Source organism: Xenopus laevis, chromosome 9_10S (genome assembly GCF_017654675.1).
Source record: "Xenopus laevis strain J_2021 chromosome 9_10S, Xenopus_laevis_v10.1, whole genome shotgun sequence".
Taxonomy (NCBI): Eukaryota; Metazoa; Chordata; class Amphibia; order Anura; family Pipidae; genus Xenopus; species Xenopus laevis.
In genome coordinates this window covers 53,259,299-53,277,140 of record NC_054388.1, presented here as the reverse complement: position 1 = coordinate 53,277,140, position 17,842 = coordinate 53,259,299, and the positions used below count along the sequence as shown (strand labels likewise).

The 17,842-nt window shown below is 41.3% G+C and overlaps 1 protein-coding gene across 1 annotated transcript; it reads left to right on the top strand.

The window, feature by feature from the left end:
- The first annotated feature begins 1,772 nt into the window (after positions 1-1,772).
- On the top strand, positions 1,773-13,823 carry LOC108702921 (E3 ubiquitin/ISG15 ligase TRIM25). Its single transcript, XM_018238718.2, has 4 exons — positions 1,773-2,922; positions 3,043-3,159; positions 8,838-8,985; positions 11,253-13,823. Exon 4 carries the CDS (start codon positions 11,254-11,256, stop codon positions 12,832-12,834), a length of 1,581 nt encoding a protein of 526 aa, XP_018094207.1. The 5' UTR covers positions 1,773-2,922; positions 3,043-3,159; positions 8,838-8,985; position 11,253; the 3' UTR covers positions 12,835-13,823.
- Positions 13,824-17,842: the final 4,019 nt, after the last annotated feature.

The following is a 17,842-nucleotide window of genomic DNA, read 5'->3' as shown; positions in this document are numbered from 1 at the left end:
TTTCTGGCTCTCCAGTTGTCGTTAAACCACAATCAGGGGATTTTGGGAGTTGTAGACAGACAGCAGCTGGAGAGATACATGTTGAATGTTCTTGCTACAGACCCCCAAAGTAACTGAGTACTGTTACATGTGGCAAAAATGTTTAAAGCTACATTAGCAAGGTGGAATTCAAGTATACATATGTATCCCATAATGAAATTCACTTGCTTATTAATGAATACAGTGTTGCTGTGGGCATCTAAGGCACAAGCCTGATTGAAGTGAATTGTACTGTACTCTGCTCCGTAAAGCATTCAAGCTGACTGCCAGATACCCTTTAACAGTGTCTTACTGATCTGATTGTATGAGAGATGTGTGTGAGGAGGACTTGAAGATTGTTTCCGAATTTCATGTGATTCTATACGTTTAAAAATCAAATTTTTAAATGGAACAAAAACCCACTGATTACTTGATATAATTGTTTCTCTATGCATCCCTCAGATGTACAGTTGTGTCCATCAAGGATCTCACTCTACTTTCTGGTGCTCGAGGCAAACCATTATTCAGCGAGAATCCTCCCTAAACCACATGCTGCCAACTGCACACGGCTCTTGTTCATAGGGCAGAAGGATTTAAACATTGGATTTAATACCAGACATGCTGCATGGTTACAGTTATATGTAGACTAGGCACAATAAACCCCCTCTCTATGTAATCATATTCTGGTATGATATCGGGTACAAAAGGGAAAGAAGTTCTTTAAAGGAGTAGTTCAGCGAGAAAATAAAAACTGTGTAAATAGATAGGCTGTGCAAAATAAAAAATGTTTCTAATATAGTTAGTTAGCCAAAAATGTAATGTATAAAGGCTGGAGTGACTGGATGTCTAATATAATAGCCAGAACACTACTTCCTGCTTTGCAGCTCTCTAACTCTGAGTTGAAGGGGGGCCACATGGTACATTTCTGTTCAGTGAGTTTACAATTGATCTTCAGCATTCAGCTCAGATTCAAAAGCAACAGATATGACCCATGTGGCCCCCCTTCAAGTCTCTGAACCATTGGTGGAAAGCCAAGAGAGTTGAAAATCAGGAAGTTGGGCTATGTTCTGTTATATTAGACATCCAGTCACTCCAGCCTTTATACATTACATATTTGGATAACTAACTATATTAGAAACATTTTTTATTTTGCACAGTCTGTCTATTTACCTAGTTTTTATTTTTACACCTAACAATTCCTTTAAGATGGAAAGTTGAATTAAGTGTAAACATTTGGCAGACAAAAGCTTTAAACTCATCAGAGCTGAGCCTATACACGCAGTGTTGCCTGATGGCAAGCATAATATCAGTGCTTGTTACAGATGGAGCTACTGAATTGCATCAGTGCTGTATTCTATAGCCCTAATGCCACTAGAGATTTCCATTCATACCAATCTTGAAAATCTATAGATCAAAGCTCATTTGTTTGCTGGGGATCACAGTACTGGTGCAGTTTAGCAGCTATTCATTTCATAAAGCACACCAGTTTTTTTGCACTATGCCACCATGGCAAAACATTTTCACCCTACAACGGAGAGAATTAATAGTGCCACACTCTGTATAGACAGCTGGTTTTGTTCTACAGCAGCGATCCCCAACCTTTTGAACCCGTGAGCAACATTCAGAAATAAAAGGAGTTGGGGAGCAACAAAAGCATGAAAAATGTTCTTGGGTGCCAAATAAGTGCTGTGATTGGCCATTTGGTAGGCCCTATGTGGATTGTCAACCTATATTGAGGCTCTGTTTGGCAGTACACCTGGTTTTTATACAACCAAAACTTGCCTCCAAGCATGGAATTCAAAAACAAGCTTATGCTTTGAGGCCACTGGGAGCAACATGTTGCTCAAGAGCTACTGGTTGGGGATCACTGTTCTACAGAGAGGTCCATAGGTAACTTGCCCTGAATGAGGATACTAGTTGTCTACTGGATGCTGGAGAGTTCTGTAATTAGCAACCAGCAAGAGTGAAGTACAGGGCTTCTTTGTGTCTGACATTACTGATTTATTTAGGTGTTGGGTGCAGGTGACCATTGCCATAAATTCTAGTAATCTGTACCTGGGCCTCAACATTATAGCACTTGTGTCCATGACAGTAGTAAATGATCTCTTATGTCTGTAGATGAACCCTTGAATTTATTTGAATTGATTGGAGAATCTGTCTGCACTTGAAAAAAAGCTCAGGCAAGTGGCACCAACAAGCAGCAGAATGATCTCCTTTGAACTTTAAATACATGTATATATTCAAAATAAGTATTGATTGAAATGCATGACATGCTCATTGGGGCAGGGGACAAATATTTTGGGACAGAGAGTAAAGCAGCAAGTAAGAATTTATAGCACAGTTTTAATAGGAATATTTTATGCTAATCAAAAAATCTTTTTAAAAAGTGATGCATCACTTGCAGTGACCTCCTACTTTCTGCATGATAGGCAAACCCCTTCCCCAGCTTTAAAAAATCCAACCGGCTCTTTATTCAAGTTAAAACTCTAGTTGGACGTTGCCTTATTGTGTCAGGGAAAGCTGGGAGACTTGAGAGATATTGGGAAACTTACTGTAGGTGATGGATTATTAGGCATGTTTTATGTTCTGTAAAGTGGGAGGTCCAATAGAAAAGGGAATAAAAAAACAGCATGTGTAAATGTATGTCATATTTACAGTCTTACTCCGCTTGTCCCAGCATGGAGTGGTTAACGTGCTGGGAAACCTGTTGAGGCTGCAATTGCGACTTTCAGCATTGAGTAAACATTGAATCTAAAATGATGATCTTTGAACATATTCTGCATTATTTTCAGGTCCGACAAGCACTGGGGGTGGAAGTGCATGACAATGACATATTCCGCTGACACTGTGATCTCTGCTTTGATTGGTCGGAGAAACAAAACCACTTCCCATAGGTTTTCTTGGGTGAGCCCTAAGCCACACAGCCCTAGTTGCAAATCCTTTTCTGCTTATTTTAATTTATAACAACCAAATAAATGATGAATGTAAATGTGAATGTGCTGTGTTTCTCATATACCTTTACAGTTCCTGCTGCAGGATGTCATACTCGGTGCCTTCATGGGAAGGTGGTGGTCCTACAAATGGAGAGCCACAGGTTGCTGATCCTCGCTGTAGAATATTCTGATGACTTGTAGGATAGCTGTAGGTTTCTCATACATATTATGGAAAGTGGATACAATCTTATTGTGGTTAACAGGTTTTTGGGGCCTTGTATTACCAGTTCTCACCTGTTTCTGGCTGCAAGTCTCTTCTATAGAAAGCAATAGAACAGTGCCGCTAGCTATAAGCATGTTGTGGGCAATTAGGTTTGAGAGAAAACTGTTGAACAACATTAAAGACCCTCTCTTTAATAGTAAAACGGGTATACTTCTCATTTGAATAGGTGGTAAGACCTAGAACCCTGTTACTTAAGTCCTCAGATCCCTGATAGGATTCCCAGCTCCCCAATGGTGGCCCTGTACTTTAGGCTTTGCTTATATGCTGAAGATTGCTGGGAGCTGTAGTTTAGCAACAAGATACCAGGCCCTACACAAAGCCTGCATATTAGTAGAAATGCTTTCATTTGATGGACTAAAACAATATGGCTGCTGTGCCAGCATTCCCATCCAGTCTTATTATCTTACCAGCCATTTCACACTGGTCCCGTCTTGTATTGATCTCTAATTAAAATATATAGTATACCGCTGTGTTCAGAATAATAGCAGTGTGTTTAACAAAAGTGAATACAGCTCAAAATCCTTATACTAGCTTTTATTTCCATACACACAAATGCATTGGGAACACTGCACATTCTATTCCAAATCAAAACATGAAAAAATGTTTGTGTTATTCCTTTACAGAAATGGAAGAAAATGGAATATTAGAATGTTCCAAAAAATAGCAATGTCTGAATTCTTCTTTACAAACTCAAACATTCACTGTATAAACTGAAAACTCTTTGAAGATTTTGCTTTCCTCTTTGGCATAAAGTAAATGACTTCTTCAAGTAATTTGATGTTTTGAAACTGATCCATGATCTCTGGTATGTGATAAATAGACCCAACACCATAGTATGAGAAACTTCCCCATATCATGATGATTATGCCAACATTTGCTGCCTTCCCTTCTTAAATAAGGGCCATCATTTTCACAGAATGACCTCACTAATTGAACTCCACACTCATTATTTGGATTAAAAGTACTTTTTTCACAGGAACAAGTCTACCTTACAGAATCTAGTGTTTTGGTTGGTTTTGATGTAAATAAGATTGGTCTCAAAGCCAAGAGTAGGTTTGTTCAACCTACAACCTACCCTACCACCCAAAAAGTTCAATTTGAAATTGAGCGTGTTACTGATATGAATCACAGTAAAGGGCCATATAATCTAACAGGCTGTCTGAATTGTTCTCCATGTCCAACAAATCAAGGTCAAGTCATTTTATAAGGGTGGTATTGGACTCGGAAAAGAGCGACAATTGGCAGACAAGGAAGTGTATTGGAAGTGACCCTTATGAAAAGTTCAAATTGGAGTTTGATTTAATTCTGAAAAAAATTAGGGATGCACCGAATTCGGCCAGGATTTGAACTTTTTCAGCAGGATTTGGCCGAATCCTTCCGCCCGGCCGTACTGAATCCAAATTTGCATATGCAAAATAGGCGTGGGGAGGGAAATTACGTGACATTTTGCCACAAAACAAGGAAGTAAAAAATGTTTCCCCACCCCTAATTTGCATATGCAAAATAGCATTTGGGTTCGGTATTCGGCCGAATCTTTTGTGAAGGATTCAGGGGTTCAGCTAAATCCAAAATAATTTGGTGCATCCCTAGAAAAAAATCATGGCAAGAAGGGGTTAGAACTGGATTCCCTTACAGTGGAACCTCAATTTTACATCCCCTGATTTTAATTTTTCCCTCATTTTACATTGTTGTTTAGTGGTCCCACCTATATATTATGCAGAATACATTTCCCTGATTTTACATTTTCCTGGATTTTACACCATTTTTTTCTGGTCCCCTGAAAAACGTAAAATGGTGGTTCTACTGTATATGAATGTGGATTTTCCTATAAACCCTCTTATGTCTTACCTAAGATACACAAGGACCCTATTAACCCACCAGGGAGACCAGTTGTGGAGCGTATAGGGTCCCTAACTAATAAAGCAGCTGAGCTTCTAGATAAGGTCCTTAGCCCACTAGTACAGTGTACAAGTTCATATATAAATATATATAATACACAAAAGCCATGTATGTCTTGTAAATGATATCCTTATAAACAAGTTCTGATGTCATTTCTGTCACATGACTCACTGAAAGTTGCGTATTATAATAAATAAAGTACCCCCTGTGGATATGAGGGTATTAGAAGTTACCTCAGCGTTCTGTCGAGAGTGCTGGCTTTTTTTTATCATTTGAAGTACTGAGAGTGCAGTTCTATATGGGATGGATGAAGATAATGTGTTGAACGTGCACCCAGGCATATGAACACTTTATTGTCGAGAGTGCTGGCTTCCGGTGGGTTTATATAGTGACTAAAGTACCCCCTCTTGTAAAATATAAGGATATTAGAAGCTACTGAGGAGTTCCATGACCTGTATGAGGCAGCAGCCCAGATGCTTAAAAGATCAGCGTTGGAGTGGGTCAAAGGGGGGCAGCAATGCTAATGCAATGAGTGCAATAACGCTCTCTGTATTAACGGAGACAAATTTCCGTGTTTTTGGCCTTTTGCTGCCCCTTGTAACTGGCCACTTGCTGCTGCCTGAGACAAGGTTCTCACTTTTCCTCATGACAGGAGCGTTCCTGCACACGCCCCAAATACACCCGAGACCGGCATGAGAGCAGACTTGTTTTTTCTTTTCACATGGTTTTTATTGAATTATCATTTTAATAAGCATTTCACATGACAAATATATCCAGTGCAATGTTATTGAGACTTAAACACATCAGTCATACCTCTTGGCAGAAAAGTGAATGATAGTTATCAACAGGCCCGGATTTGTGGCGAGGCCACATAGGCCCGGGCCTGGGGCGGCATGCCGCCCAGCCACATTGTGGGGACGTGTGCTTTTTCGCCGGCGCACTGGGAAGGGGAAGTGTAGGCGGGCACTGGGGGCGGCTGGGAAACAAATCCGGCGCTGGTTATCAATTAACCAGTAACTAATAATAATGAAATGTCTGATACTCTTATTTCCCTCTACAGAAAGTCATATAGCATAAAACGAAATGTTAATGATCTCTCTTATGTGGATATTAAAGGTGTTGTTTACCTTTAAATGAACTTTTAGTGTGATGTAGCGAGTGATATTCTGAGACAATTTGCAATTGGTTATCATTTTTTATTATTGTTGTTTTTTTTAGTTATTTAGCTTTTTATTCAGCTGCTCTCCGGTTTGCAATTTCAGCAAATTGATTGCTAGGGTCCAAATTAGCTGAGCAACCATGCATTGATTGGAATAAGAGACTGGAATATGAATATGAGAGGCCTGAATAAAAAGACGAGTAATACAAAATAACAATAAATGTGTAGCCGTAGAGAGCATTTGTTTTTTAGATGGGTCAGTGACCCTGAATTGGAAGAAAAAAAGAAAATATTAAGACCAGTTTAAAAGTTGTTTAGAATTGGCCATTCTATAGCCTACTAAAAGTTAGCTGAAAGGTGCACCACCCCATCAAAGGAAAACTATACCCCCAAACAATGTAGGTCACTATAAAAATATATTTCATAAAACAGCTCATATATAAAACCCTGCTTCATCTAAATAAACCATTTTCTTAAAAATACATATTTTTAATAGTATGTGCCATTGGGTAATCCTAAATAGAAAATTGCCATTTTAAGTACCAAAGGCCTCCCTCCTAGGATCCTACAATTCACGGTGCACACAAACACCAAGGTCACACATACATATTAGGTCACATGAGCCTATGAATGGACAGACTTCTGTCATTTACACCCACACTTCTTCCTGTTACAGTTAGAGCTGCAGTATTTCTGGTCAGGTGATCTCTGAGACAGCACACAGACCATCACGAAATGGTGGTTCAGGAGAAAAGATGTAGAATGGCACTATTTATTGACTTACATATTCCAGTTTGTTAATTTATTGGCTACTTAATATGATATAAACTAACAGTTGGTTAAGTATTTATTCGGGGGGGGGATAGGTTTTCTTTAAGGATCACTAAAGAGTTCTGTGACCGTATAAAGGCACAGGGCAGATTTGTAAAGTGGACTCTGAGTATCACTTGTGCATAGGGATAATGTATCCCCTACTGTAAATTATAAAGATATTAGAAGTCACTAAGGAGTCCTGTGACCATATAAAGGCACAAGGCTGCAGGCTAAGTTATACAGGGAACTCTTGAGTATCACCCACGTATTAGGGACAATGTACCCCCTACTGTAAATTATAAGGATATTAGACTTCAATGAGGGGTTCTGTGACCATATAAAGGCACAAGGCTGCAGAGTTATTTAAGCCTACTTTGCTGGCAGCTCAGACTCCAACAATGTCACCGGAGAAACAAACAGCAACAAACTAACCAAGCAGACTGAGGATCAGAACACAACATGGACTGTACACTTTAATCTGTGTTTTACTCTTGGCCTGTGGTGGGTTCACATGATAACTGCATTTCTTTTAGATGTTTCCATAAAATATACATTGATATTGTTTCCCAAGTCTTGTGAACAGGTAGAAATCTACACTAAGGGACCCTACATCCATAACAGTTCGGGTCACAAATGTTATACTATTAGATGAAGTGATTTCTGGTAGCACGTGGGTTAATGCAGATTATTCAGTCTGTGGGATTTTCAGTGACTTTTCAGACTGAGTGCAAATCTGCCATAATATTTTTAATTGTTATGTGAACTTTGAGGAAATCGTCCCATCCCCCCATAGTAAACAGACCTACTTGGGAAGTTGTACGGTTGCCAGGATGATTGACAGATGCATAATGGCTATTTCTGAGTATCTGTAAATAACCCGGCTGCTAAATGCCTTGAAATCCAATCCACAGGATGACATTTAGCAACTGCACAACCAAACATTTACTTGATTGCCAACTGCACAACCAAACATTTACAATGAATTCAAAGCACTAGGAATCCTTCCGTTTAGCCTTGTCTTAATTATATTAATGTTTATAAAATTCCTTTAAGACTCTCATAGATAAAAGTAAGCTAAGCAACCTCATGGATAAGAGTAAACTAAGCACCCTGTATAGTTACATATTGAATAGGATCCCCAGTTACTGTGCCAGCACAGCTCAAACCCAGTCGGTAACCCCAGATTATTTAGCTTTCTGTTCCTCTCCTAATCTTTCTGAAGTCTGTCATGCAGACCACTGCCTGGTTGCAAGGGTCAGCGACTACTCTACAGTTGAACTGCATCACTGTCCTTCCCAATGATATCACAGTCCCTTGCAACTGCAACACTCATCCCATCCAATAATAAAATAGTCCTGACTGTACATATGTCCCACTGCCTGACACAATTGTCCTGTTTACCTGTAGCCCTTCCAAAGCTAGCTGGAAGAGAAGCACATCTCGAGCCTAGTGTGGTCCTCTAGCCCAACAGGATTTTCCCATGCAGTTTAAATACAGTTCTATCCAACTGCTGCACTACCCCCTATTCATACAAGAGTTCCATCCAATCGCCGGTCATATGGCAGTTACCCACTGTAGTTTTGTCCCTTCCAACTGTCCCACTGTATCCATCCGTCCCACACTGTATATCTGTCCCATCCACCCCACTGTACTGTATGTATTAAAATGCTTTCTCAGCACATGTACAGGCCAGAATTCCAGTGTATCATTTTCCCAGGCTGTTCCATTTCAGGAAACTCCCCCTCTCTACTCCCACCACTACTGGTGGAAACAGCAGCAAGTAGAAGAGCTACAAACAAGAGCCACTGATCCAGAGTGAACTGCCAATAAGCCAGGAGCAGCCTGAGAACAGTTACCCACAGAACAGCAAGTGATTAAAGGTAGGTCTGAAGTAGAAATGCAATCCGTAACCCAAGGGGTAGTGGGGATGTTTGCAAGTGTATTGGTTTGAACAGAGGAAATCATGGTGATATAATTAGCTAATGTGAAGAGCAGAGGATGGTATTGGGGCACAAACTGCTATTTGAGTCTCACAGAAGAGGGTGTAAGATCATGGGAAGTACATATTGATATAGACTAAGATGTGGTTATTTTTCTCTTGTTTTGAGATAGAGTGAACCGTGTGGTAAAGTCAGGGATTTATGTGGAGAATGGTATGGGGGTACAATGGGTTAGTTTGAGGAATTTGACCTCTGTGAAGGTTCAGGCAAGAGTATGGCAGATCCAGAATAGTGTAAAGATGCACAGACAGGGGATCAGAGCTTTCTGTACCACTACAGAGGATCACTCAGGGGCACTTCAGCTGTGAAGATACTGTGGAGAATTCTGTAACTTCAGAAACAGTATTGAGATACAGATTAAGGAGTTGGGGTTAAAGGCAGACATACCTGGAGATTCGGGGAGATTAGTCGTCCAGCGACAAATCGCCTCTTCGTTGGGCGACCAATCTCACCACAATGCCTTCCCGCCAGCTAGAATCGAAATAGCTGGCGGGATGGCACTCAGAGAGCTTTGTTTTCCCGAAGCTTCCTCGCGCTCCAAGTGCCAACCTGATGGCAATTTCGATTCTAGCCGGGGGGAAGGCAGTTCGGAGAGATTAGTCGTCCAAAGAAGAGGCGATCTTTCGAAGGGCGACTGAATCTCCACATGAGTAGGCATACAGAGTTTTGAAAATATGGGAGCATAAATTGGAGTGTTAAAGTAAGACAGGTATGTGTGGGGATAAATTGGAGACTCTGTGGATAATATGGATAAGACAAAACTGGGGGTTAGTGGAGTCCAGAGGAAGCTTATTAGAGAATTCTGAAAGTTGAGGCTGTAATATAAAGGTGTGTGGGAGGAGACTGGAGATTTAAGGGAGTTGTTGTGGGGAGGAAGGAGAAGGGATGTTAAAGGTTTTTTTCACCTCTTGCCAATCTCTGTGTGTGTAGTGTAAAGCAGCTGAATAGAGCTGGATCACTAGAGGGGGATTATACTCTCTTAGAACTGCTTTTCACAGCTACCTTCTCCCAATAAGATCAATACAACCAGTGTTCTGTCTAGTCAAAGTTCTAACACTAAGTGGCTGATTCACAAAAGGTCTAAAAAGTGAGTGCTATTTATAGCATGCCTTAGGGTTAGTTCACACAAGGAGATTCGGGGAGATTTTGTCGCCTGGCGGACTAATCGCCTCGACTTCTGGGCAACAATCTCCCCAAACTGCCTCCTCGTGTCTTCCCATCCGCTATGATGAAAAGTCGCCTGCACTAAAGCACACGCGGCACGGCGTTTTCCGAAGTTTCCTCGTGAGGCAACTTCAGACGACTGAAGCCGTGTGTGCTTTTGCGCAGGCGACTTTTCATCATAGCGGATGGGAAGACACGAGGAGGCAGTTTGGGGAGATTGTTGCCCAGAAGTCGAGGCGATTAGTCCGCCAGGCGACAAAATCTCCCCGAATCTCCTCGTGTGAACTAACCCTTAAAAATGGCATCACTTCTGATATTCTTAGAATTAACGATCAATTCAGTAAAAGTTCACTTGTTTGAGTTAATAAGCGTTTTTTTCCTTTCATTTTAGGTGAATTGTGTACGGTATTTATAGCATGCGATATTTTGGACGTTATTTTTACAGCCATAAAAATTGGCGAGAAATGTGTCTATATTTGGCAACAATTCTGGTGATACTCTTTAGTAAACCTTGTGAGACAACTTGCGTGGCATGAATGCATTAATAGGTGTTAATATATTCAGTATGTTCACCAGAATATTGCCAATGACAGAAGTGCTCACACTTTAGTAAACTTCCTCTGGCATTTTCTCTGCTTATCGCGCCTAAGAGAGAGATTCACATACACAGTGGGATTCATCTAGTGGATTTGTGTCCATTTGCATTTAGCTTCACAGAGTATATTGCAATACAGTGGGTTAAGGGAACCAGTGTTAATACTGTTTACATTTTGGCATTCATTCCGGTGGCCAGAGCATTAGCAACTTGCTTTATATTCTCCGATTCGATCAATGCAATTGGAAAATCACTACTATTAGCAAAGAGCTCATACTGTATCATGGGATATGTGTTCTTTCTGTATATACCAGTGGGGATAGGAGAACAGATCATGGAGACTTTGTCTTCACTTGACTTAAACTTCTATGTCTTTCCTGTTTTCCAGAATGGCATCTTCTGACCTAAGAGAAGAACTTAATTGTTCCATCTGCTTAAATATTTACTCTGAACCTGTGACACTTAAATGTGGGCACAATTTCTGCCTGGCATGTATCAAAAGTGTGTTGACCACACAGAAGGGGTCTGGAGCTTATTCTTGCCCTGAATGCAGAGCAGAGTTTCGGGAGCGCCCAGCACTGCAGAGAAACATGAAGCTGAGCAACATAGCAGAGCGATTCCGTTCTACTCGCTCTACACAATCCAAAAAGACTGGAATCTTCTGTACATATTGCATTCACAGCCCAGCGCCTGCTATCAAGTCTTGTCTCCTCTGTGAGGCATATTTGTGTGATAACCATGTTATGGTCCATAGTAAGTCCCCAGAACATGTTCTAACTGACCCCACAACTTCACTGTGCAATCGAAAATGCTCAGTACACAAAGAGGTCTTGAAGTATTATTGCCCCGAAGATGCTGTTTGCATATGTGTCTCCTGCTGTGTGTTGGGGGAACACAGGGGTCACCAGGTGGAGCTCCTTAATGAGGCCACTGAGAAAAAGAAGCGAAGATTAAGAAATATTCTGGAAAATTTAACCTCAAAACAAGAGCAGGCCCACAAAAGAATCCAGAACCTGCAGGAACACCGGAGGGATGTCCAAGACAAAGCTGCTGTTGTATCGGACCAAGTCACAGATTTTTTTACGGACATCAGAGAACAACTTGATGTACTAGAGAAGCGGGTATTGTGTGAGATCTCCAAGCAGGAGGAACAAGTTTTACTTCATGTCTCTGATCTAATTCAGCAGTTGGAAATAAAGAAGGAAGAGCTGATGGGAAAGATGCACCAAATTGAAATGCTGTGCAACATTACTGATCCATTAACTGTCCTACAGGGGCGAGAGTCAGATTATAATGAGCACAAATATCACAAGGACAGAGAAAGAGATGACAGAGACATGGCTGCCGTTGGAGATCTGGATGACGTGCTGATCTCAGTGACTCTGAACAGGGCCTTAGCTGATATTGTATCTGATGCAGAGAGAAAGAGAGGACTCTTTATTCAGGAGGCCAGAGACATTCTACTAGATATCAACACAGCTCACAGTAACATTGCTGTATCCAGTGATCTGAAAAGTCTCTCAAGGTCAGATAGGAAGCAAAGCCACCGACCAGCTCGGGGCAGATTTAAATTCTATTTCCAGATCCTAAGCATCAGGTCGTTCTCAACTGGGCAAAGTTACTGGGAAGTGGAGACGAGTCAGACTGGTGGCTGGAAAATTGGAGTGGCCTTTCCCAGTATAGAAAAGAAAGGAGACCAGTCCTGGTTGGGAAACAACAAAAAGTCATGGTGCCTGTACAAATACAATAAAGAGTTTTCAGTGATACATAACTCAAACATAAACCCCTTAACCATTGAGGCCCACTGCCAAAGAATTGGGATATTTCTTGATTATGAGGCTGGACGATTATCATTTTATGTGCTTTCTGAGCCAATCAAGCATCTCCACACCTTCACTTCCACCTTCACTGAGCCCCTTTATGCTGCATTCTATGTACGAGACAGTGGTTGGGTTAGAATTATGAGTTAATCGTACTTTCCCAAGTGACTATAATGCAGTGGTACCTAATCATGATCTTTCATTACATGTATAGCTGGTGACCAGAAGATCACAGTAGAGGAGATTTGGTTCACAAGCATCTCTATTAGCTTTTAAATGTGTTTAAAATGTGTCTTAAGTGATGGGTGCTGTTTATTGAATTAGCTCTTTTATATAGAGGTTATTGTTCAACTTCATCAGTATCTTAGTGTTCTGGCCAGTAAAAGTAATATTGTCTGTAAAAGGACGTATCTCATGCTACTAACAGCTGGGAAAGCCTATGGCAGAAATGTATGTCAATATAAATGTCTAGGGTAGTCTCTATGTCCCACATGTTTACCCATGGTTTAACCTACAAATGTGGGTTAGGGTGGGTTTTAGGCCAGAATTCAGGCAAGTAAATACAGTATATTTGACCTGAAATAAGGGTCTGCTGTGTTATTTCTTTTGGCCCCCTTTATTCATTGATTTCATTTGATGGTTTGTGTTTGGGTCATTAAAATGGCAAAGGCCTCTAAATTATTTTTGTTGATACTAACAGGTTACAGTCAAGAGCAGTTTGTACATTTTCCTGACCCAACTTTATGCAGCTCTGAACAATGGATCAGGAGCAATGATCTCTAAAAGCCGTGTGCTCATATAGGGAACAATGAATACAAACAGGAATAATAAAATGGAACAACCCAACACAAGGACTGAGGGGCACCTCCCATAAGAGCTTACAAGCTTGATATCACTGGGAAGAACCAAACTGAAGCACAGAAGGGCCCCTCTCACAAGATCTTACAAGCTTGTTATCACTAGGAAGATCCCAACTCAATCATAGAAGGTCCTTGCTCATGAGAGCTTACAAGCTTATCATTGGGATACCTCTGGCAACATCTGTAATCATTGAACAACCCATGGATGGCTACATCTCATCCTTAGTCCCAATAACATTTCTGCATCCTATGAAACAAAGAGTAAAACTCTCTAACATACTGTACCGTGGTCTTTATTTTGGTTATACATTGTGCTCTGATTATTGATTCCTACTCTTTCTCTATACTCATCTTTTTCCATAGATCCCAGAGTGTCTTAAAATCTATTAGGCAATATTAGGAAAATTTATTAGGCAGAGTAACAGAGTGAAGATGTGGAATTCTCTCCCTGAATCAGTTGTACAGGCTGATACATTAGATAACTTTAAGAAGGGGTTGGATGGCTTTTTAGCAAGTGAAGGAATACAGGGTTATGGGAAATAGCTCATAGTACAAGTTGATCCAGGGACCAGTCCGATTGCCATTTTGGAGTCAGGAAGGAATTTTTTCCCCCTCTGAGGCAAATTGGAGAGGCTTCAGATGTTTTTTTTCCTTCCTCTCTGGATCAACTAGCAGCTTTTTTCAACCTTACTTACTATGTTACTATGTTACTATGTAATACAACCATGACACATGCCTTTAAAATATGTCTCACCTTGTGCAACAGCCAATACACACAATGGAAGTAGAATTCAGCTGTGCCACTGACCCGTAATTGCCCTTTTGAGATGTTTCCTATAGTGCAGTTGTTGAGTAACTGTTATTGAGTAACAGTTATATACTGGTAATAAGGTTGAAATATTGCTTATTAGCTTAACCTTTCTTCAATAAAGCAGTTGTCTGTGCCTGGTGCTATGTAACCCAATTGCCACATGTTCTTACTTTTGGCATGTTACATATGCATGACAGTACACATTTTTCACGTAAAGCACATACTATGTTTCATTTGCAAAGAAAAAATCAGACTCGGGGTCCAGAACCACAATACCCAATATTTTCTTCTGTGTTCCCTCAGCTTCTTCCTTAACTTTCTCAACCATTTCTGGGGCTAGATAGCATCTGGCATTTTATAGGATGCATCTGGGATGTTACCTACAATGGAGTATCATCTTCTCCCCTACCTCTTTCTGTTGGAGTTCCTCAAGGCTCTGTCCTGGGACCATTACTATTCTCCCTCTATACTTTCTCCCTTGGCAAATTAATAAATTCGTATGGTTTCCACTACCACCGCTATGCTGACGATACTCAGATCTATCTCTCATCTCCTGATCTCAAACCAGAACTCCTAACTCGCGTCTCCTCCTGCCTGTCCGCTTTCTCTACCTGGATGTCACAACGCTACCTTAAATTAAACCTCTCTAAAACTGAAATGGTTCTCTTTCCTCCAACTAACACCAGTAGCATCCCCGAAGTATCCATCATAGTTAACAATTCCACTATCACCCCCTCTCCCCAGGCCCGGTGCCTTGGGGTTATCCTAGATTCTGCTCTGTCATTCACTCCTCATATCCAGTCATTTATTAAATCATGTCACTTCCACCTGAGGAACATATCCAAAATACGATCATTTATCACCCAAGACGCTGCCAAAATTCTTATTCACTCTCTCATCATATCGCGTCTAGACTACTGTAACTGTCTTTTAACTGGCCTCCCCCTCCAGAGACTGTCACCTCTCCAGTCCAATGATGATGAACACTGCAATGATAATGAACACTGCTGCGAGGCTCATACACCTCAGCAACCGCTCCTCCTCTGCCTCGCCATTCTGTCAATCCCTGCACTGGCTTCCGTTACCTTTCAGAATCAAATTAAAATTAATGACACTGACTTTCAAAGCACTTCATAACTCTGCCCCACCCTACATCTCTGAGCTCATCTCTACATACTCACCCACTCGCTTACTACGCTCCTCTACTGACCTACTACTCAACTCTTCTCTCATTACCTCCTCACATGCTCGCATTCAAGACTGTGCAAGGGCTGCACCCCTCCTCTGGAACGCTCTCCCACGGTCTGTCCGACTTTCTCCCAACCTTTCTGCTTTCAAGAAATCAATGAAAACGCACTTCTTTCGAGAAGCCTACCCTCACTCTGCTTAACTACCAAACGCAACACCACATACAATACCACATTTCTCACCCACTTAATTCGATCTTGCCCACTCCCACACCTTGTGTATTACTCCCTTCCCTTTAGACTGTATGCCTATGCATAGGGCCTTCCTCACCTTTTTGTACCTGTATTGATTGTGATGTTTGTTACTCCATATATTCTATGTATGTAATTAATGTGATGTAGTTGTATAATCACATTTACTTTACAGTGCTACGCAATATGTTGGCGCTATATAAATACATGTTAATAATGTTTATAATACCATTTATACAATATGCAGCAGTCTTAGCCGATCTTCTCCCTTCCCACGATTAACTCAAGCTCAGTAAGATAATTTGTCATATAAACCATTAATGCAACGAAACTGAGAAACAAGAAACCAAGTCTGAGTCTTATGATACATAAAGGTTTATCTGCATGCACCTGTTTCCCTATATTGGGCAATAGGAACTGACAGGCCAATCTTCCTAAAAGCCATGAAATAAGATTCCAAGCAGTGCTTGTACCAACTCATTTCCAAAGGCCCAGGCCATTCAATATTGAGCAGAATGTTTTATGTAAATAGGAAGGCAAGGTGCAAAAAAAGTGCAGATCACTTCTATTGTAGTTGAATTGCTGTAGGCCTCGGCATGAGTACTAATGAGTGCCCTCTTGTGCTCCATAATGCTCTTGCACTTCTACCCAGGGTTGTCATAAATGACCCAGTATTACTGGACATGTGCAAAAATATAATGTTGGTGCGAGGCTCATCTGTAGAAAAGTGTTATTTATGCTTTAATAAGAAATGAGACAGATCTGTGTGTATTTTTGTGAGTCAATTACCTAGAGCAATTTACTAGTAAGGGAAGGCTCTGGTGCTAGAATCTGCTTCGTCCTGGGCCAGAACCAAGGGGTAGGAAGCAGCACAACAACATGGGGCCGGGCTCCCCAGCAAACGAATTTGAGGGGGTCGCACTGCCACTTACCTGGCTCCAGCTTCCTTCCCCACCCCAACCAAGTGTGCACACACCTTCCATCACGGGTAGTGAGCATGTGAATTTTCAGTGAGTAACTATTGAGGAAAATGACCCCGTGAGCCCCACCTTTTCCCCAGGCCTCCCAATGACAGAGGGGTATGTGTCCTCTATAGTTATTCCACTTGTAGGCAGCAGAGGCACCTGCCTAAGGTACAACGTGGTGGTGGGGGGGGGGGCGCAAGCTGGAGGGGGGGCACTGAGTAAGTTACTGGAAGAGACACAAACAAGCGAGGGTAGGGGGTGGAGGAATGGCTGTACACCAGACCTTAGCCTCAAAAAGAACTTGGCCTGGCACCGGCTTCAGCCATTGAGCCTTTACACAGCACATCTCCTCCCTGTGAAAACATTGGGGCTCATTTATGAACACCGGGCAAATTTGCACATGTGCAGTAACCCATACCAACCAGTAAGTAACTGGCTTTTTTCTGTCAGCTCTTGGATCTTCCTACCTTGCACCATCATGCCTAATTAAACTTGTAGAAAGCCACATTGTCCCAATGGTGACACTTTATCACTTTGACCTGCCTCAAGTTCTTGAGGATATAGGTTGGGAGAATGAAATAGTGCTTTATGAAATTTCACAGCTACGCTGACTATTGTTTCAAGACCTTTGGAGATCGGGTCAAGTTTTTGATGACTTTTAACCAACCTCACACTATTGTGACAGCTGGGCCTGGGGTTAATGCCACATGGATTAAAAGATGACTCAGGATCTGCTCCTTATACGGTAGCTCATAATCTTATAAAAATCCATGCTAGAGTTTACCATACCTATGACTAGCAGTATAGGGCTTCTCAAGTGGTTTTATCATCTTTAATGCCCACTGAATGGGCAGAATCCAAAACCCCTAAGATGTGCCAGCAGCACATTTTCTGTGCTAGATATTAATGCAACTGTGGCTGAAATAGCACAGTTTTGATTTACCAGGCAAGGTAAATCAAAGATGGCCCTATCCAAAATGTTGGACCCCAAAGAGGGGGCTTAAATTGAAGAAGCACAACTGCCATTGCTCTTTAGGTACTTTCCCCCTAAGTGGCGCCATTTGAGAATGAATAACAGAATAA